The sequence below is a fragment of the Numida meleagris genome, chromosome 4 (assembly GCF_002078875.1).
Source record: "Numida meleagris isolate 19003 breed g44 Domestic line chromosome 4, NumMel1.0, whole genome shotgun sequence".
Lineage (NCBI taxonomy): Eukaryota > Metazoa > Chordata > Aves > Galliformes > Numididae > Numida > Numida meleagris.
Genome location: NC_034412.1, coordinates 43740964 through 43762062, shown reverse-complemented (window position 1 = coordinate 43762062; position 21099 = coordinate 43740964). Strand labels below are relative to the sequence as shown.

General features: G+C 42.4%; 1 protein-coding gene across 2 annotated transcripts in view; it reads left to right on the top strand.

Moving 5' to 3' along the window:
* NPNT (nephronectin) overlaps positions 628-21099 on the top strand; it is a 45931-nt gene continuing 25459 nt past the window's right edge. The window contains exons 1-4 of one of the 2 annotated variants that reach the window (XM_021396813.1): positions 628-897; positions 2024-2124; positions 9386-9436; positions 16363-16455. In XM_021396813.1, coding sequence (XP_021252488.1) covers positions 827-897; positions 2024-2124; positions 9386-9436; positions 16363-16455 — 316 coding nt within the window. In that variant the 5' untranslated portion in view covers positions 628-826. The remainder of the gene's footprint in view (positions 898-2023; positions 2125-9385; positions 9437-16362; positions 16456-21099) is intronic. The other variant, XM_021396814.1, reaches the window with a different exon arrangement.

Below are 21099 nucleotides of genomic sequence, written 5' to 3'. Positions count from 1 at the left end.
CCTCAAGATGTCCCCATGGCTGTAGTTCATAGAAAACAAGCAAACATAGCTACCATCTTTTAGCACTTTAATGTAGAACAGAGCTGGAGTCATCCCTGTTGACATCCTGGTGTACATGGTGCACAGGTCCTGCTTGAACCTGTGGTTTCTCTGCCTGGCCGGGGCCTGGGACACTTGGCCACACATGCTAACAGCTGAGAGCTATTAAAGGAGACTTTGAGGCAGAACAAAGCAAACAAACAAAAACTTGTCATTCTGTTGAAAAGCGTTATTCTGGAAGAACAGTGTTTGGCAAAAGAAGGCTGAATCCTTAATGCTCTTATCTATCTGTACCCGTGGACTCTGCTCCTGGAGAGCAGCGGGTGGCTGTCTGACCTCACGGGGTAACAAGAACAAAGCTCTGCCTGTACCCCTCCGTTGGTGCCCGTTGTTCTTCCCCCCTTCGTGGCCCAGCTCTGCGAGGAGGGGCTCGGGGGTCGCTCCCCCGCTCCGCCTCCAGGTAGGGGCGCAGCGCAGCTGGAGGGACGAGCCGGCGCTGAGGCGCGGTTTGCCGCCAGGTGCCCCTCAGCGGGAGGCGGGCCGCCCGCCCTCGGGCGCCCCTAACGGCTGCGGGCGGCACGGCCGCTCCCCGGCAGCGCCTCCTCCGCCCGGCAGCGAGGCGGGCGGGCAGCGCAGAGGGGCTCGCCGCCTCCGCTGCTGTTCTGGAGCTCTCGCGGCGCAGCCGGGGCGTGCGGCAGCCGGAGCCCCGTCGGCACCTCGGCCCGCCTCTAGCACCGCTGCTCCCCCCGCAGCAGCCGGCCCGCGCCGCCGGGGAGCCCCGCCGGCCATGGAGCTCTCCGTGCGGCTGCTGCTGGCCTCCTGCCTCTCCCTGGGGGCGGCCGGAGAGTTTGACAGAAGGTAGGCGCGGGCTGCGCGGGGCGAGCGCCGAGCGGGGGTTGCCGCGGGTGGGAAGGGGGCACGGGCTCTGCCCCGGGCGGGCTTTGGCGGCCGCCGGGGTGCGAAATGGCGCCGGGGGGCGTCCTGGCGGCCGCCGGGGCTCTCTCTGCAGCCAGTCGGGCGGGCCGGAGCCCTCGGCCGCAGAACGGTGCCCGCGGGCTGAGGGGAAGAGCCCGGGCACGGCATCGCCGTCCCCTGCCCGGGGCCGTGCTCGTGCTCGGCTCCGGGGCGTCAACGCCGTCCCGGCTGTAGAAAGTCGGTCGCCCTAGCAGGGGCTGCGTTCTGTGAGAATTAAACGCGAAGCGCTTCACGTGCTGTGAAAATAAAATCAGTTTATTGACGCCTCGAGGCACTAGAAACAGAATACGGCGGAGAACTGCGACTCAAGTTTTAACACGAAGCCGAGCGAGAGCGACCGCGGAGAGAGGAGAGCCCCTGCCCGGGGCCGGAGCGTCAGGTGGGGCGCGCGGCGCGGGCTCGTGCCGTGCCGGTGTGCGGGGCAGCGCCCTGCTCGCCGCCTTCCCGCCTGTCGCTGAGGCGCGCTGACAAGTCACGGCAGCGCTTTGCCATCGCCTAAGGCTGCGCTGCCTCTTTTCCTTTAGTTTTTATTTACGGTCTCGCTAGCTCTCCTTTTCTATTTATTTACCGTGTAACGTGAAGCTCTTGTTTTGCTTTTTTTTTTTTTTTTTTTAACCCCCTTCAAGTTTCAGTGAGGAAAATTTGTTGATATATTGCAGAACAAATGAACGCTGAAACCCTCCGATGGTGGTTTATTGCGTGTTGTAGATAACTTCACAAGTCTGAAACAATTTAATAGCGACCTGTGAGTGGCAGCAGCGAGCACATTGCGAAACATGCCCGTTGTTTCAGGTTGCACAAAGTTATGCCAATTATCTTCTCTTTTGCCTAAAGGTATGTCCAGTTTCTGAACAACACGCTGTATTCATGACAGAAATATCACAGACTCAGGTCAAAGCACTTTACAAAAAAAGAAGTGTTTTGTTGTTTGTGTTGTTGTTGTTAATACAGAATAATTTTAGCTACTAACAGAATGTTTCACCAGACGTCTTTGAACTATCTCATTCAGGTGGCCCAGACAAATAGTTTCCTCTGCAGGACTGTGCCGGTTTGGAAGCAGAGTTGACTGCTGCTGGGGCTGGGCCCGTTTGGCCTGGGGACAGTGCCAACGTGAGTATAATTGCTGCTGGGGCTTCTAGTCACTTGTAGGAGAGGCTTGTACGCACCTTGCCATCCTCCACACACAGTCTTACAATGGACAGCCAAGGCTTTTGCACGTGTGAGTCTGACTTGCTTAAAAGGATGTCGTCAGGTTAAAATCCAGTCTGTTATTTACAGTTCTAAAAATGATTTCAATTAAGTAAAGTAAACTTTGGCTAAGGCAATGAGAATCTGTGAATTTCTGTTTTGTTTCCGCTTCATTTCATTCCTAATAGCCTGATGTAACACTGCAGTGTCATGTTACAGGCAGTGCAGGCAGGAAAATTTATATCTGAGAAAGAAATCTTAATAATTGACATTTCATTTTAAAAGTCAGTGGATATATTCAAATTGATACCAAGATCAAGTATTCTTATAGTAATCCCGAACTAAGGGTATATGTAAACCAGCCTGACAGCATCCTTTTATTGGGTCGCACGTGAAGAGAAACATCTCTAAGATTATTATTTTCTAATAGTATGCTAGAATCTTATTCGAACATGCCATTTAGAATCCTTGATAACAGCAGGATAGCAAAATAGCTAAGTCGGCATCATTAAGGGCGCCTTCAAAAAGTATTCTGTGGTAGCATATAGGACGGTGTAGAAGTTAAAGTTGTTAGGAATCACAGAGACCTCAGCTTGTTAAAATTACAGGCTTTGATTCTGGGAACACTGGCTCATGTGCCTAACAGTTAACACATGAGTGATTTCTCCAAAGTTTTTGCAGGACTGAACCTATAAATAATGCTTCTCGCTTTTTTAAATTAAGATGCAAATGACTGCAGAGTAGATTATTTTCTGCCAAGCCACTTTTACAGTAAAACAGGTGTTGAATACTGTTAGTTGCATAGCCTGCAGGACAGTGACATAGACAGGCAGCAGGCAGAAAGACAGGCAAAAAATAGAAGTAGCACTGGCAATGCAACCGTACACTCTCAGCAAAGGTTTTGTTCAAATCTGTGAATGGCAAGACTGGCTCCTTCCATCCTAAGTGCATTAAAAGCTTGCAATGTTTAATAGGTATAGAAGATGACTGGTAAAAAAGCTATGCAAAGTGCTTTTGGAAAATAACACACCTGCTACTGTTTTCAGATGTGAAGGTATCGGATTGGTATCTGTGAGCCTGTATCGTGAGTCATTCTGAGTTTCAAGGCTGTAGTTGGTAACAGAAGTAATCCTTTCCCTGGGATGAATGTTTATGGAGAAGGAAGAATAATGTGAAGTAGTTGATTGCAGCTACTCCAGAGATGATAGAATCTACATCTGTCTTTTTGAACTTGTATTTGGAAATCATCAAGCATTTAAATGTTTGAGGCTATGGATGTTTAACTGACAAGTATCAATAATACGCACTGAAAAAGAGATCTCGCTGTGGCTTTTCACTTAGACAAGTCATCTCCTGTGTGATGGCCATAAATTTAATCTTGCATTTAGCTGGAAGTCAGCTACAGATATACTTGCCCTTTAAATTCTCTTTCACCAATTCTGATTTGGGGATTGCTGTTTTCAGAGTCTTGGGAGATGGGAATAGCATAAAGTGACACTAGGAAAAAAAGTCATAACTAAAAGTCAAAAATGATAAAAAATATACAGAGGTCTTTTTTACTCTGAATTTTGTCAGTAAGATCATTTGTAGTGATATGCCAACTGCTTCGGATAGCATAAATGCTCTTTTTTTAAGGCAAAAACTAAGTGGGTTCTCTTCTACTGTTCAAGTCCATTGCTCACATATTTGTTCTCCGTGCACTCTTCCAAGGAGTGTAGAGATGGATGCTGTGTGGTCATCTGCAATAGTTGGGACCAGATTTCAAAACGTATATGGTTCTCACTTAAGTGTAGCAATAGTTTTCTTTCTTTTTTTTTTTTAAAGACTGCTGAGAATGAAGAAAAGCCTCAAATGCGTGGGTGAAGACCTTTCTAAAAACCTAGCAGTTAGTTCTAGTTCTGAAACGGGAGCCAAACTCTGAGTAAAGTAAAGCAAGAAAGTCTGTCCCAGTTGTGGGTGGTGAAAATTCCAGTCGTATCACAGAGTGGGAGATTACACTAGACGAAGGTGAATCTTTCGAGTACTGGCAGCAAAATAGAAAATCTGTAGTCAGCTCTCCACCTTGGGAATGTGGCGTTTAGCATGAAGGATTAACCTCGCACAGAAGGCAGCATTCCTGGCCTCAACTGCAGCCTTGAATGTTTTAATGTATGAAAGAATATCACTGAAAATGTTCCAAAATTCAAGTACACTATAGGGAAAGGCAAGCCTCTTAATCCTGTCCCCAGAATGAGTGGCATAAATGTTAACTTTCCTTTACTAGGTGTGTTTTCTTTGCATAAAATCAATTTGTTCTAGAAGAGGCAATGAAAACAAGCATAGAGTCAGACAAAAAAAAAAAAAAAAAAAGTTGTGAGACTCTATATACTAAGGAGTCCAGAAGTGAAACAGTACATATTCAGGCAACAGTGCTGAGCTTTTTATTAGTGGACGTGAATTGCTGTCCTCAAGCCAAGTGGTTTGAATCATCTTTGCTATGCCTGCAAGTGCTACAGCACATCTGCACTCTCGCCTGTTTACTCATGCATAACCTGTGTATGCACCAATCAGCTTTGAGTTTATCTTACTGAGCGCAAATGTGAGTGCCATGCTGGAGACAGAGAATAGCAAGAGTACAGGCTCTGATACATAAGAGAGGTTCAACCTACAGAGTTACCAGAAGGACTCCCAGCTTTGATAAGCCACAGGCAAGTAGCTACAAATGTACTCGGACACACTTCCTGCCGTCCAGCTGAGTTGTGCTAGCTGCTCCACCAAACGTGCGTGGGCCAGTCTCCTGCCCAAGCCTACTGAGAAAAGAATGTGGTAGCTTAAGAGCTGTGTGGTTTAAGGTAATGGTTGAACTCTGAGGAAGGTTTAAGCATGTGTTTGTCAACTTTGGAAGGGCAGGAGTGTGACCCAGCTGACAAGTGGTAACTCATTAAGCCACAGTAATGCAGTGCCTGTGATTCATCATCCATTCATAAGGATGCACCTGGAAACCAACCCATGATAGCTAGATTTGCTTTTGGAGAGTGTGGAGGAATTCCTTTTTATGTCCCATTGACTGACGTAGGGGTATCCAGCACGACTGTGCTTAGTGCTGCTCAGTCACGCAAAAGTCAGCATAACTCAGCTGCCTATTTGACAGCATGCAGGAAGAAGTCAAAATCTGAACCCTCCTTTAATTTATACTCTAAAACATCTTCTGTCTCCCATGAATGAATTGTACCGATCAAGACTTCTACATGCACTTCCTTACATGTGCATCTCATATCTGTAACTTGTAAAAATAAGGCTTTTGGAAGAACATTTTTTATGTGTTATTGTTCTGCAGATGGCAAAACTGTAAACGAGAGCAAAAGTGAGGGTAGAAAGAGTTTCTTTTGGAATTCTTCCACGGTAAATGACTTTGAATTCCCGTGGCAAAACTTTTTTTTGGTGAGAACAGACATGGACAGGTATGGACAGTACATTCATAATTGCTTTTGTGTTGTAAGGCAACTGCATCTGTGGTACTGTGTTGTCCTAACCCAGAACCCATTTAAAGTACACAGGTGGATAGGGCAAAACCATGCTGGGACATGTATCATTGCGTGCATCTTGCACAAATGTACTTCTCTCACGTACCAGCTGAAAAAAAAAAAAATGCCTTCACACAGCTGTGAATCTACACGTACGTATTGGGCTCTGGAACCTGGTTAGCATATCAGGAAACTAAAACATGGGATAATAGAGGCACTGATTTCCAAGGTGACCTGAGAGCGGCCTTTCAATATCTAAAGGAGAGCTGCAGGAGAGAAGGGGACAGACTCTTTAGGAGGGTCTGTGGTGGTAGAACAAGGGGAAATGGCTTCAAGCTTAAAGAGGGTAGATTTAGGTTGGATATAAGGAAAAAGTCTTTCACGGTGAGGGTGGTGAGGCACTGGAACAGGTTGCCCAGTGATGTGGTGGATGCCCTGTCCCTGGAGACTTCCATGGTGAGGCTGCATAATGCCCTGGGCAACCTGATGTAGCTGTTCATATCCCTGTTCATTGCAGGGGAGTTGGACTAGACGACCTTTAAAGGTCCCTTCCAACTCTAAGGACTCTATGACTCTATGATTCTATGATATACGTGAGAAGCAGTGTGATGCTTTTCATTCTTCACTATGAAAGTGGAAGTTCTCCTTCCAGCACGCCATGCCAGGGGCTATTTTAAACCTATTTGTTCTTTATTTGTGGACATTTTTGCCACTGATCCACCTGGGCTCCCTGAAGGGCATCCTTAGAACTAGTGCTCTACCTGCCTTGTTTTAGCTGGCTTGCAGAAAGCTCTGTAGCTCTTTTAAAAGCTATTAAAATGATTTCCAAATGTGTGTGCCTTTCATGAGCAAAATGCACCTGCTTTGTACTTGGCTGCATGCCTGTTTGTAATTCGTTTGTATGCTAGTTATATGTAGTCAAGCTACACTAAAGAGGTAGGTTGCCTTTTGCTTTGTAATTTCACTTGCAATTTAACAGCCAATAACTAAACCTGTTTTATTAAATAAGACCTGGCAGAAGAGATACTACTACTTTAATGTAGATTATAAAAATTGAGCGAGATTTTTTTAAGAGAAGCAATAGCAAACTGCTTGAGTTCTCTTACTAGATTACGGTTTGGACAACTCCTTTGCTAGAGGCAATAGCAAGTGTGGTTTCTTTTGCTGCATTCCTGTGTACAAAATACAAGTTTGAATCTACAGCTTCTGTAAACTGATGCTGGCCTGCTGTCAGATCCTCTGTTGGCATGAGTCTGTGGGGTTGTTGAAGTCAACAGGACTAATTCTGAGAGCTCGTCTAGTGAACAGACAGCTTTGTCCAAAGTGCTTAACAGGAATAAAATTTCACCGAAATGAGTTTAACAAACGTTGCTGTTATTGGATTACTTCACTCATTTCGATTCTGAATTCTCCTTAAACATTAAGAAAATAAATAAAGTCTATCTTGAGAAGGGATTGTGAAGATGAGTGCGCTCTTTTTGAGCGTCCGTCTACTGCAGCTCAGTCTGGTTATCTCCCCGTGCTGAGGTTTGACTGTTCTACCTATGGAACAAAATCAGAATAGGTCAGCAAAGGTGTTTTTCCACCACCTCACAATAAATCCCCAACAATTAGCTTTAAAAGCCTAGGGACAGAGCAGTCAAGAAGCTAAACAATAATCCATTAGTAAAAGTAGAAGTCGAGCAATCAGTTTACGCCTCATTTAAACACCGCACCGAAAAAAAAAAAGTCAACTGGAAGATGTCAGATTAGCATTAAGATTTAGTCCAACCTAGTAAAATGCATGCTGTTGCAGGAAGTTCTTAGATGACTGCAAGAAAGAGTGGGGGGAGGAGCTTGTGCAAGCTGAAATAGCAGATGCAAACATAACCAAATGCTTTGCTGGAAATTGTGCATGCTGCTGCCTTTTAACAAGTGTTATGGAGAAACCTATGCTGTATATGCTGCTGCTTCTGTCTCAGTGTGGATCTGTGCTGCGTGATCTGTTTACAGAGATGCACGGTGGTGGGCTGTGAAGAGGTGGTTGTGCTCTCATTGATGCCTAGATGATTTTGTGTCACCAACAGTAATGTTGATGGGAGTTTACCCATGTAAATCATGCAGTACATCACTGGGAGAAGAGGCCGTGTGTTGCTTAGGACTTCTGTTTCTTGTGCATCTGATGCTTTAAGTGGAAAACGGCAATTCTGTATAGACGGAGATGCACAAATGTTTAGTGAAATAAAGCCATAATTTTCTCAGTAATGAACCTGGACAGCACTGGCTTCCAGGAGGTTGGGGTTGGCCCCCTGGCAGAAACCTCATTAACATTGGCAAGAGTTTTGTTACTCAATTGTGGTTGCAGCAATACGGTCTATATTAATGCATTGTGTCAGCAGTGTTTAATGAATATTGAGGTGCGGTGGATCTTACGAAATGACCAATAATTTTGTGCATCTTTGAATGTCTTTTCTGTGAAAAATACCTATACAGAATTGCAGTACTGCATTAATTCTACCGTGCAAGAAAAAAAAAATGAGGTTTTGCTATTTTTATTCAGTCACAGATATAGGGATTTTCTTATTTTAGAAACTTTATGGTTCTAAAGCAGTTACGACTTTGCTATGTTAAAGATACAGTATCCTTTGCCACTCCCCCATCGCGTCTCTTCTGCATAGGAGGGCAGTTCTGCAGTCCAGTTTGTCCCCGGGGAATGTCACCAGTAGTATGCTTTGACCAAACTGTCAGTTTGAATATGGAGCTTCTCTCAAAGCCCAACCACCACCCCGGGAACCTCTCTCCATTAAGGGACTTCCTGGCTAAAACAGATTTGAATTGATAAAAGCTGCAATCATAGCAAACCTTTTAAAATGTCGGTCATATGTTACTTAAAATACAAAGAGCTACTGTTGTTAAGTCCCCACCTTTTATGACAAGGTTACGTAGCCTAACAAGCTGTGCTTCGAACGTTCATTTTTATTGGCAAATAAACTGATTTAACGTGAGCCCCAGACATAAATCTGTTTCCATCTTATTTAACTTCTGTATTGTATTTAGTTTCGGATGGTGGTAAGAGCTGAAAAGGTCTCTCAGCGTTAGCTTTTGTTTAGATGGTCGAAGTTTAAACACGATAAAAATGACCAGTAGATTTATGTGCCAGTAAATGAATTGGTTGCAGATGTTCAGATACTTCGAAATGAGTGTAATTTTAATTACTCTCAAATTAACAGCCCGATGCGAACTCTTTACGTTTACTTTATGTAATGCAGCGTTAACGATGTATATATCTTTAAATGAAAGGATACTGTCTCTTTAAGAAAAGCATTTACGCTCTGTTGACAGAAACATGGAATCTAAACCGTGAAACACGAGAATTTTTGCAATATTGTATGGCAAAGTAGCTCCTTAGTTGCTTGAATAAGAATAGCATCACGTCATGATATTTAATTGCTCTTGTGTATCAGAATGTGTTTGTTTAATCTCATAATGCAATACAGATGTAAGGTGTTTCTATTTTTAAATGTGTACCAGAATTTTTTTTTATTTCAGAAAAGCTCTGAATGTTGAATGTGTGTAAGTCTCCAGGAATGTAACAAGTTGATAAAAGCCCCAGCCAAGTCCATCCTCCTTACAGGAAAAAAAAAAAAAAAAAAAAAGCTGGAATTTCTTTTTTCTTTTTTTTTTGGATATTTGTTTTGCAGCTTTCTACGTCTTAAGGCAGAGAATAGCCAGCCTAAGGTGCCAGCCCAAAGGTTAGCCGAACATATTTCTTGAAATAATTTTGGAAAGATTATGGCTTGGAGTTGTGGTCTCTAAGTCGTAAGTTTACATAAAAACTATAATACATGGCAAGAAGATGTAGGTGTTCTTTTTTTTTCTTAAATATTTTTGAAGCATCTGATTTGGGGAGGATGGGGAGGGCAGTAGAGGGAAGGAAATTAACAGGGCTGTTTCATCCCAGTCACCTGTCTAAAGACATGCATCTTATCTCCAAACTATTGCACTTCTTCTCTTTTTTTTCCCCTTTCTCTTCTCTTTTTTTCTTTTTACCATCAAGCCCCAAGTAATAGTTTTGCTTTTCCGCAAGTTGTTTATACTCCCAGCATCACATTTACCAGCTGTCAGAACTGGGAGGCCTGATTTTGCTTTCACAGTATTGAGTCGTGCAGCAGGAGGCTAGTTTGGGATGGCTGAAGTGCTTACTGCCCCCCGCTGTCTGCTTTGCACCTCCACTACAGGTTGTCATATTCACAACAGGGAAACTGTACAGCCCCCGGCCTACAGCAGTGCGCAACCTGGCACTGAATGAAGTCAGTGCTAGTTTAGATTAGTACTCAGGGCTGTAGTCTTCTGCTGCTTAAGAACTGATACGTCTTGTTTACTTATCCCTGTGGTGGGAGCACCAGTCTTCAGAAGGGGAGCGAAGCCATCAGCTGTGCGTTAAAATCAGCTTTGCTACTGTGGTGCAGAAGTTACTCCGCTGAAGCCACTGGGTGTTGTGTTGCTGTAACCAAGTTAGCAGCAAGGCCCCGTTTCTTTTCTGCCACCACACACGGTGACACTCCTGCTAGCCTGGAATTCAGTAGAAACACGAAGATTTGGGTACCAAACCTGCATTTGAGATGATAAAGTGCCGTCATGAGCCCGCTGAAAGACAAGCATGAAAGCCATGACAAAACCTGAAATACTTCTTGCTTTTCTCTCTGCATTGTGTTTGACCAAATTTCCACTGTTTTTAAACAGAGTTTTTAAATGCGTAGGTATTAGGATTTAATTAAATCAGTGAAAGTTAATCTATTGATCTCAGTGTTACCTCCGCTTAAATTACGTGTGTTTTTAAGTGTTGTTCTGAACAGCAAGGCATTCGTGAACCAAGGTCTGGATTTGCTTGTGCAGTTGAGAAACACATTTGAGTGCAGTGTAGGCAAGTAGAGAATTCACTGTAATGAACAGCCCCCACTGGCAGCAGTTCGTCATGTTAATGTGCCATTACCACAATCATATGTGCAAACCGAGTAACTGATTTATGCAGGCAAAGGTGAGAGCTGAGTGTGTCAAATTAGGAACCACTTACCTAATGGAACTATATATTTCAGGTAGAAGCTTGAGTGCGTTTTAACCTGTTAACATGAATCCTACAAATAAATTCAAGTCACTTAAGAAAAAAGCAACAAAAAAACCCCACAAAAACACAACTCGGGCATCATATACCACCATTTTATCTGTTATTATCAGTCTCTACCACCTACTGATAACTGTGTAGTAGATTAGGCTTTATGCATTCTTCTGCATTTGTATGCGATGGAGCAGAGAAGAAGCATGTAACTTCGAAAGAGCTACAGTGATTTTTATTACAAGTTAGCTCATACCTTGGAGGAATATCTCTGTCTAAACAACTGTTAATGAGATACGTTTATTTTACTGAATGTTTGAGGCATTGCTGCCCATTACAGTGGAAGAAACAGGTGGAATTACCAAGTCTAAATAGAACTAGACATGGGCTGAAGTTGGCTTTGAGGAAAAGGAGTACAAAACTGAAGGGCGAGTTTATGGTCTGCTAGTGCCACAGGAAAGAGGGAGATGCTTTCAGGTGAAGGAGAAAGCACAGAAGAAACCTTTCTTTCACCAGCATGCAAATCCAATTTTTATGTTGGCACTGCGAGAGCATAAATAGTGATTTTAGGATTGGAAGTCTGTTGTGGATTCATCACTGCAAGAGTAAGAGCTTGTGAAGATGAATAGTATGTAATCATCTATGGGCTGATGCATGAATTAATTCCTGTGTTTGGGCAAATTGAATTTTAAGGAATTGGGATTTAGGGTCAGAACAAACAAGGGGCTATGTGTTACTTGGAAAGAAAGAAGCAAGGCAGATGGTCAACACAGATTATTTCAGGTGCAGGTATTCTTATACGGTTTTATCTTCAGAGCTGGAAATAGAGGTTGGAGGACAGATTGAACGCCTGTGGTCTGGCATTTTGAGGCAGATGTGAGTGGAGAGCTGCAGAAGGAATAACTAAAGACTATGAGGGCAACTTCTGTCAATGAGACACTCTTGTGGACATCACTCAGAGAAAGATGTGTGGAATCAGGAATGGATACAATGGAACAAATTCAGCAGCAGAGCAGAGCAAAGTGTTGTTGTAACATTCAGGAGTGCCCTCACATTAATTGTAGTCTTTTGATGGAAGACATAGCTCAAAGTGTTGGAAAAGCAGATGAGAATTAGGTTGGTAGAGATACTCCTCTATGCAAGTTGAGGATTTTTATTGCTGATCACTAACGAAGGAGAGGAGTTAGGTAAGAATCAAGCAGTGCGACTGTCTGGTTAGGGCTCCACCCAGCAGCGCTTGGTAATGGAGTAATAAGTTGTTAACATCAACATTCTAGGGAGCTGAGCGCAGGGAGAAAATAAAGGTGAAGAAACAAACAACAGCAACGCCTCCCACCCCCAACGCTGTAGACCCATGATGAATTAATTGAACGTACACTTCATTTATTTACTTATGCAGCAATTAAAAAATCATCATGCAGAATGATTTAGTCATACTCTCAGACACACCAGCTGTTCCTAGTGTCTGGGAAGATGGGTGGCTTCGAGCTTTTACACAAGTGTAACACATGCTAAGAGCATATGCATTTCACCAGGAATTCTTTCTCCCACTCTTGAGGAGAAAAAGCCACAAAAACAACTCTAAACCCAATTCACTCACGTTTCAGTTCTCTTTATTGTTTTTACAGGGTTTAATTTGTCCTGAATTTTACATGAGCGGTCACGAGACCATTGTTTATTTTTTGGTATCTCCTGAATGAACTGGGCAATGAAATGAAATTGAAAGTTTAGTTGTAGTTTACAGCCTTGGTAAATAAGCAGCAGTTGACTAATGATGAAGATAGCTGCGCTAAGGATTTCTTTCTGTCCTAGCTGACATGACTGCCCCATGGGAATGCCAGTTCAGAGAAGACTCTTTGGAGAAATGTTACTACTTTCATGTTATTGATTTAACAGTAAATTAGCAGTCTGTTTTTAAGTGGCAAGCTTGTTTATACAAGGATAGGATAGAGCTTTGAGCAACCTGGTCTAGTGGGAGGCGTCCCTGCCTGTAGCAGGGAGTTGGAACTTGGTGATCTTCAAGGTCCCTTCCAATCCAAACCATTCTATGATTCTACGATACATCTTAACTTTTGTTTTAAACAGTTACTTTTATAAAGGAGTATTTGCAAGGCCCTGTGTGAACCAGCCTGCCTCTCTGGGCCTAGGGAAGCTGGTAGAGATACAGTGAAAAAGGCAGCATAGGTGTAGCCAGTGGAGCCCCAGCCAGCTGTACAGACTGGGCTTTGTACAGCTGAAACTCTGAGCACAACGCAAGCCCCTGGCTAAGTTAATGGGAAGTCACATAAATAGCTTGGTGACAGCGATTTGATTCTTTGTAGGAAATGCTGTGTAAAGTTTGGAGGTGTTGGCCGAATTACAGGCATTGCAAAGCTTGCTGCAAAATGCTTTTCCCTTTTGTATAGAAATTCATCAGTTGTTACGCGGAACTAAAATTGAATACAATGTTTTATTTAAGCTGCGTGACATTCAAGTAGCTATGGTGCACAGAATATATTCTAATAAACAGGATTTCTTCAAGTACCGTGTTTGGCAGCAGAAGTTGATTTCCAAATGCCTGTTTATGTCCAGAAAGCATTTTGTAATGTCTTTGGCTTAATGGACAGTGGTTAGGCAATTGTTAGGAGTAGGGATTTTAAAGCTGTGGACTGCTGAGGCACTGACATCTTCTTTAACTGAGACTTTTGAAAACAGAAGAGATTTAAGTGCACCTCATAATTTTATCATGCGAGTAGGAGATAGACTAGAACAGGACTGAACCCACCTGTATGTCATACAAGACATCAAATATTACAGATAATACTACGGCTCTAAGCCGGTTAACTTGTATTAGTCTAGCTGATCTCTTGATGATGCCGCAGATCCCATCACCCTTGTCTTCTATCTGTAATTAGTTGTTCTGTATCATTTGCTTTAGAAGCTTTATTAATGCCAGTGAATAATTTTTTGTCTAGTACAACGTCCTACTTGGTTGACCAAGAGAATTAAAAGGAACTTGCAAAAAAAAAAAAAAGTCTGATTCCTAATGACAAAGATACTGGATCTTCTGAATTAGATAAGCTTTTCCATTCCTAAATGATATAAGCCTTTTAGTCTTCAACTGTAAGATCTTTTTTTGCAGTCTGAGCCGCCACTGATGTATGCTTCACGCGTTTGAGGAGAGAAAGGCATTGTAGCGTCAGCTAAACTAAAGTTGTAATAGGTTCACTTAGGGAACTTGACCACTTCATTCCAAGCTGCTACCTAGCTGATGGTGCTTTGTATCTTTCTAAAAAGTTGTTGTTATCTAATTGGATCCCACGTTACAACGTGGATTTTCCTTGAAGGACAGCTGAAATTTCATGGAAGCTTTTGCAAACATGTTTGTAGTTGTTTCTGTTTCTAGTATAGATTGATTGCGTCTTTTTTTTTCCCCAGTGACTTCAAAGTCATGAAGTTGGTCTTCATGCTCCTCATTTTTCCATCATCCCCTTTAGTTAGACTAGCGCTTACGATGTCAGAAAGACAAGAGATACGGTGTCTAAATTAGCTCTTAAAACAGAGAACGCATTTTTTTTTTTTCTATTTGTGACCGTAATGATTAAAAAAGCAGTAATTATTTCCAACTGCAGTGCTCTGGAATTTTTTCGTGATGTCTCTGTTGCTCTTCCAGCAAGTCTGCCTATTACCCAAGGATGTATGTTCAAAACATACCTTCTAGCAGTCCACTGAACTACTACAGCCACTTTCATCAGCCATCTCATGGAGTTTCTGTGAATCCAAGTCCTGTTTCTTTGTTTCTGGACGGTGTTTATGGGAAGGACACATTCTGCGTTAAAACCGCTCCTCTCTGTTGCTTTTTAGTATATTTGCACAGACAGAATTAAAAGAGACGCAGCAACGTTAGGAAGATCCACTAAGAGCAGTGCTACAGATAGAAAACAAGGTCTTACGTTCTCTGGGGATTGCAGGCCATTTTAAACAAAAATATGCCCTGAGAGTAGAGAGCAAATACAGTCCCAGAACTGGGCCAAACTCATTCCATGCTAACTGTTGCTTCTGTGGAAGCAGTTGCGGGAATTGCTGATTCTGGATGCTTTGAATCTTACGGAAAAGATTTTGGAACGTGAGAGAGGTATTTGCGTAGCTCTTTCACAGCTGAAGCTAATCTCATTTCTGTTTTAATTTTGTTTAATTCAGCCCTGTTGAAGAGCCTGGCTGGAGTGCAAGCCAGTGCCTTCTGACAGCTTTCTGTTCAGTTGGATCCTTAGTACATACAATTTTATAACACAGGCTGTTGTCGGATCAATGAATATTACAGCTGGATCTAGTTAGTTACTTGGCAAATTGCAAATGATACTGTTAGTTTAGAAAATTAACTTAAAGTCGGGGTAAATAGTAAATCCTAATTACAGAGTATTTGAGTTATGTCACCCTCTGTTTTCTTTCTAATTTGTGCCTGTCTTGCTCAAACACTAAGCTCACCAGAGTGTTACATCTGCATTGTCACAGAATGATAAACGTTATTTTAGAGCTTGTTGAAGATTTTAGTTTTCCGCTTGGGTGAAACATTAAGTTTAGTAAAGAAAAAAAAGGCTGGGAAATAAATTGTCTAAAATCTTCAGCTGTAAGATGGTTTCCAGAGTTAGGCAGGATTCACGGCGTTCTGAAACTATTCCTGTTAGATTCTAGGAAATAATCCTAGTTCAGGAGAAATATGTTTGTGGACAAATTGTCATGTTTCTTCAAAAGCAGAGCTTGTGGTATTGTAAAAGGTGGTCGTATGTGTTTTACTGATGTTATTCTGAGGGAAGTACTAAAGATGACTTCTAAACTATTTCTTCACAGAGTTTGGCTTTGAAGCAGAATGGAACGTAAATTCACATTCTGCATCTGTATTTGTACAGCAAGTTTGGTACTAAATGCTTGAAATGTTCTGAGTAGAAGTGACTGGGATGCGTGCAGTGATAAAGCAGCATATTACGTTGTTGCTTTTACTCTGACCCAGTCCTCTTCCAAAAGAAGAAAGTAATTCCAACGCCAGAATCGAAACACTTGAGAGGAACAAATTCAGGCAAAACATTTCTTAATAGGAGGGTAAAGAATGTTACTTTAAAGTCATAGAAGAACCATGGGGGAATACTGGGATCTGTACTACTGCTTATCGGTGGCTATGGTTTTGTTTCTCTGTCAGCTATGACGTTGATGCATGCATTTCGTGTGTAGCTAGGGCATATTCCAGGTTTACCAAATTTAATGATGTGAACCACGGTACATAAATACACAGAGCAAGTGAAGGCATTGTGTCTGCTAGCTGATGAGGTACTAAAAGAGCTTAATATCCCAGAAACAGCGTAACTTCCTGTTGTACAAAAATAGAATAGCAGAGTCCCACGTGTATCGGGGTGGCAGTTATTTTTGAAAATGCATTTGTTGTTTGAACAGTGGTATTTGAGACATACAACGATGCTTAAGGGAGGAATGTAAATGGTACTATTTTTGTTAGGTCATTGCCATTTGTTTTAAAGTAATGCACTGTCAATCATGACTGGAACCAAAGAATAATGAGCATTCTTCTGTTTGCAGCTATCTGCCAACCAGGATGCAAACACGGTGAATGCATTGGGCCAAACAAGTGCAAGTGCCACCCAGGATACACTGGAAAAACGTGCAACCAAGGTAAGAAAGTGAAGTCCAAGGAAGAGCATTTATTTGTGAAATCACAGAAATATTGTTGACCCTCGCTAATGCTGCGTATGTTGCCTGCAGGCATAGGGTAACAAACTCATGTGCCACGTCTGCTACTGCTGTAGCTTTTCTGAAATTGGGACTGACATTTGTAGAAAAAAATGGCACCTGCAGTGGGGTGATACAAGGAACACAATTGCTTTTGTTCAGGTGAAATCAATGAGTTTAACATAAAGTATGTACCCACATGCTGTCCTGAATCTGAATCGAGTAAGTTAAATCCTGTGGGCAGGATTGTTATTTCATAAGGTCACAATTCTCAGGTTTGGATAGTGAAATAGTATTTCTTTAATAAAAAAATAATTTCTTAAATACATCATTGTTTTTGTGTTTTTAATCCAGAACTAGGTAGCTTAGCGATAAGCTGCACTGTGTAAATAAGAGTTGAATAGATGAAGTGTTCTTTTACTGAATTATCATCTTAGTTCACTGTGGGTTGTATTAATCAGCCATTCATGCATGGTATTGGTGACCAAGTTGCTGTGGCAGACGTCCACGAGGTTTTTGAGATGCCTGCTGACAGCAGTGCCCCAGACATCCACCAGTCAAATCAAATCACTGCAGCCTATATTGATTCTACCTCGTATGGCTGTTCCTGGGATCAGAATATGCATTCTTGCCATGTGCTAATTCCACGTTAGCTTCAGACCCAAATGTGCATAGTTGATGCAGTCTGGGAGGAAATCTGAATGTATGGCTGCTAAGGGGGCTACAGCACAGCCCAGCTACCCCCCAGTCTACGCACCTGGGTGAATTAGAACTGCAGCATCCCATGAAGCCCACTTACATACAGAACAAATGTGACCCGTGTTACTATACTATAGCAGTAATTCTGTTTAGTCTTTTCTGTTCTAGAAAAATAATTAGTAATAACAAAGTAATGGTACTGGCAGAAGAAATGTTGGAATTTCCCTGCAGAGTTGGAATTCTTTCTAGGATATGTGAATGGTGCCGGGCTATGAAATATGAGCGCTGATGAACAGGCTTTACATCTCATCTGTTTGTGGTCCTCAAAGATAAAGCCGTGTTCTGTGGATCGGTCCAAGAGAACAACAGAGCCTCACAGCAGAACTGTTGCACTGGAGCTGTGTGAGGATGCCTGAAGGCTGGTCCTTTTCCGGTGGCTCTGCAGTGGCTGTGGTGATCCAGCTCTTGCATCAGGCCGCTCAGGAGTTAGGATTAGCTGATGCTATCTCTTATTATGTTGCTATCATCAGCAGTTGAATTGCAGTGACTTTGCACAAATCTCGTTGGTAACTTTACTGTTTCCCTTCTAGCTTTTTAATCCCAGATTAACAGCCATAAGCAGTTAAGGGGGGAAAAAAAAAAAAGAACATTCTGAAAGAAAATGCCTTGTACTGGCTCTCTAGTTTATAGTAGTAAGAATGAAACTAAAGCTTCCTTCAAAATATGTTCGACAGTAAATGGATACCAACTCTTCAGTAAAACCTATCTTTATGGACAAATGTGAATAGTTGCCAACTTGCCGATTTTACTAGTATGTAGGTTACTTCCTGTGACTGGGAAAGGTTGTCTTCAGGTGAAGAATATAAAGCATCTTTTTTGCATATTGCAAAGATTCAGTCATTTCATTTTTTATTATGCCTTCTTCCCATCGTGTGAAGATGAGCAACCATATTCGAGTCCACCCGGTCAGAGCAGTGACGCACATCTCTTCCGCCCCCTGGAGCATCATACAAGAAATACGCCTTCAAGGGGTGAGGTGGTCCCTGTATTTCAGGTGGCGAGCTCCTTCTACCTGCACGGCTTGAAATGATGAATACATTTCTTGCAAAGGGGTTGGAGACTAATAGACCAATGGCTGCGATGCGAGGGCTGAACTTGCGGTGTCATTAGCATGCAGAGCAAATAACCGATCGAGTTTCCTTGATACTGTGCGCCTGTATTCTAAAACGTCCTGACTCTCCATCGCGCTCAGCATTGTAACCTGCTTTTGTTTCTTTCCTCTGCTCTTCTTTCAGGATCTGCGCTTCTTAATTGATCTCTAAGCTCCTTTGTGAACTGAGAACAACAGGAATTGTTTATTGGGTCAGATAGAGGCAGAAGTTGATACTCGCTGGGAATGAAAGCTTGAACTACTTTATAGTATGAGTGGTAGTTAAATCTTTGACTTTCTGCTGGGTCACCGGTATTCTATTGTCTCAGTCTGAGTAAACTTAGTATTGAGTACCTGACGTGTTTCCTGATTCAAGCTGGCTAGTAGGCAGAAAAAGGCAGCAAAGATTTGAGTTCTGGAGCCTTCTGCAGAAACTAATTAAAAGAAAAGAGCCGAGTATGCTGTGCGTCTTCTTAGGAAGCTGTGCTTATGTACTCTACTGCTGGATGTGCCCCAAAGTTGGTAATTATCCAAGATCAAGTGTGAGGCTGTGTGGTGGTCGAAGATGTCCCCGCAGGTTTGCCAGCATAGTTGTCATTTCCTTGCATTCACATTTTTATTTCTTTTCTTGAAAATAGAATGCTTGTGCTTCTGTGATGGACCTGCTTTCCAGGCCTAAAGCTTTCAGCCTGCTTTTACGTGCACTACTGTGTTGTTACTTTGAAAGTAAGAATACTGGTTTTGCACTGACTGTGTAATTGTAGGAACTGTAGTAACACGTCAACTTGAGCAGCCAAACTTCAAGTGTGGGACAACAAATGGAGATTCCTGCAAAGAAATTAAAGGGATTTCTAAAGACCAACACTATTAAAAGGATTAACATTTTAAATTCCAATGTGGAAATTTAGTCTATACGTTTAATGCATTTTAGTTTATATTTTTTAAAGAGGAAACTACTGCTGTTTTCTCTTTCCCTCTTTTGATGCACTTGTACTGAGACATCTTTAAAGATGTTGTCTGAAGTATGCAGTCGGTATCTTCGGGTAAGTAACCGGACCTTTTAAAACCAGCATATGTTCAGGAGGTATGTTGCTGTAGCTGATCTTGTGACTATTAACATGAGCCTGAACCTGTTCTTGAAAAAAACAGTCCATCCTTATAGAACAAGAAACACGTCTGAAGCCGATAGAGTACATTAATAGCAGGAATGTTTCAGTGCTCCCCCTGTCTATGTGCAGGATATCCGGGCTCTTCTTTGGGAAGCTTGCTGTTACAGATTATGGGAACATGGGGGTAGATAAAGGGAGCTGTCAGCATATTCATACAGGTTTTTCTAAAGAACCTGTAAGACCTGCCAGTAATTATCCAATATACCTGTTAGGAAACTGAGCGTGCTTGCTGTGTGGTTTCCAAGTACGTGCTTATGTTGCTGAAAAGGAGTAAAAGGCAAGTTGCACTTCAGGGAAAATAAGAGGGGCCAGGCAGCGTGCTCTAATGCAACCTCCTTGGAGTGTGGCCTTGCTTTTAAGCAGCTGGGGCACTGCCAGTGTTGTTTTCCTGAACTGCAGCCTTTCTTCTGACTCCATGAGCTTAAAAACAACTTTCTTTCAATAGCTGATGTCAAAGGCCGAAGTGAGAACCCATGACACGTGAGTTTTAGATTTAAGTGGAGCTGTGCTAACAGCTTATTTCTGATGCCTTGTGACCTTAGCTTTCTGTTATGTCAGCCAAGGTTAAAAAAAATCAGACAGTGTAAAGGCACAGGCATTTTATTCTCAGCTGTGTATTTTTAGACCTGAATCAAAGGAGTCAAAAACTGTTGCAACAGCATTTGTTTATAGGCAGAAATAGAATGGAGACATCAAATAACGTAGTCAAAATTTTGAAAACAAAACCTGCGTGATGAGAATAACCTAATCAATCGACTGTATTGGGATAGCACAAGAGTATCTCTATTTGTCAACACCTGAGCTTTCATTTCTGTACTAAGAATATTTTGTGCCAAATGGCGGTGTGCTATTCAGAGTCTGGTGGGACTCCAGTTATGTAAGGGTCACAATGTAATCTATACGTTACGGAAGGCAGCAGATTTTAAACTGAGAACGGTCATTAATAGGTATGCCTTTCAACTTTGATCTGTGGCAGAAGTTCCGGAAGCAGATGTGAGAGGCTGTTCTTAAGGATGGTAGCATCTACAGAAGTTTTGGAAGTGTAAGAGAGATGTTAGTGCAGCTGTAATATCTGTCAGGAACTGCCCGATGTAATAAGTTTCATAGAAGAAAAAAAAAAAAAACAGCCCTTTGAGCTACCTGGAGAACTTTGCTTCCCGAAATGTTTGCCAGTTAATTATTAAGCATTTTTATGCTCTTTTTTTTTAGAATAAAAATGTTCCCATTTTTATTCCCATTCCCAAAGTAATAATTTGTCCTCCCCTACCATAATCATCTGCTCCTCTTCCATTTAACCTGTGCCTATGCTCTATCGATAGATGCAGCTCTTAGCTGAAGATCCCCATTTCGCAGTAGGAAATACACATCTCTTCTCCATCTGTTTCTCTTTTAACATAGCAGGTATGGTTTATGATTCTGCTGTTGGTACCTGCTGGGAGAAGAATGTTCTCCTAGCAACTTCAGAAATGTGTTCAAACTTCTGAAGAGTGAGTGTTGGAAGGGGATGCCGTTTCTGCAACGCACACCCTGCAGGAAGGCTGCAGAGGAGCTCATTGCCCCTTGTTTCCA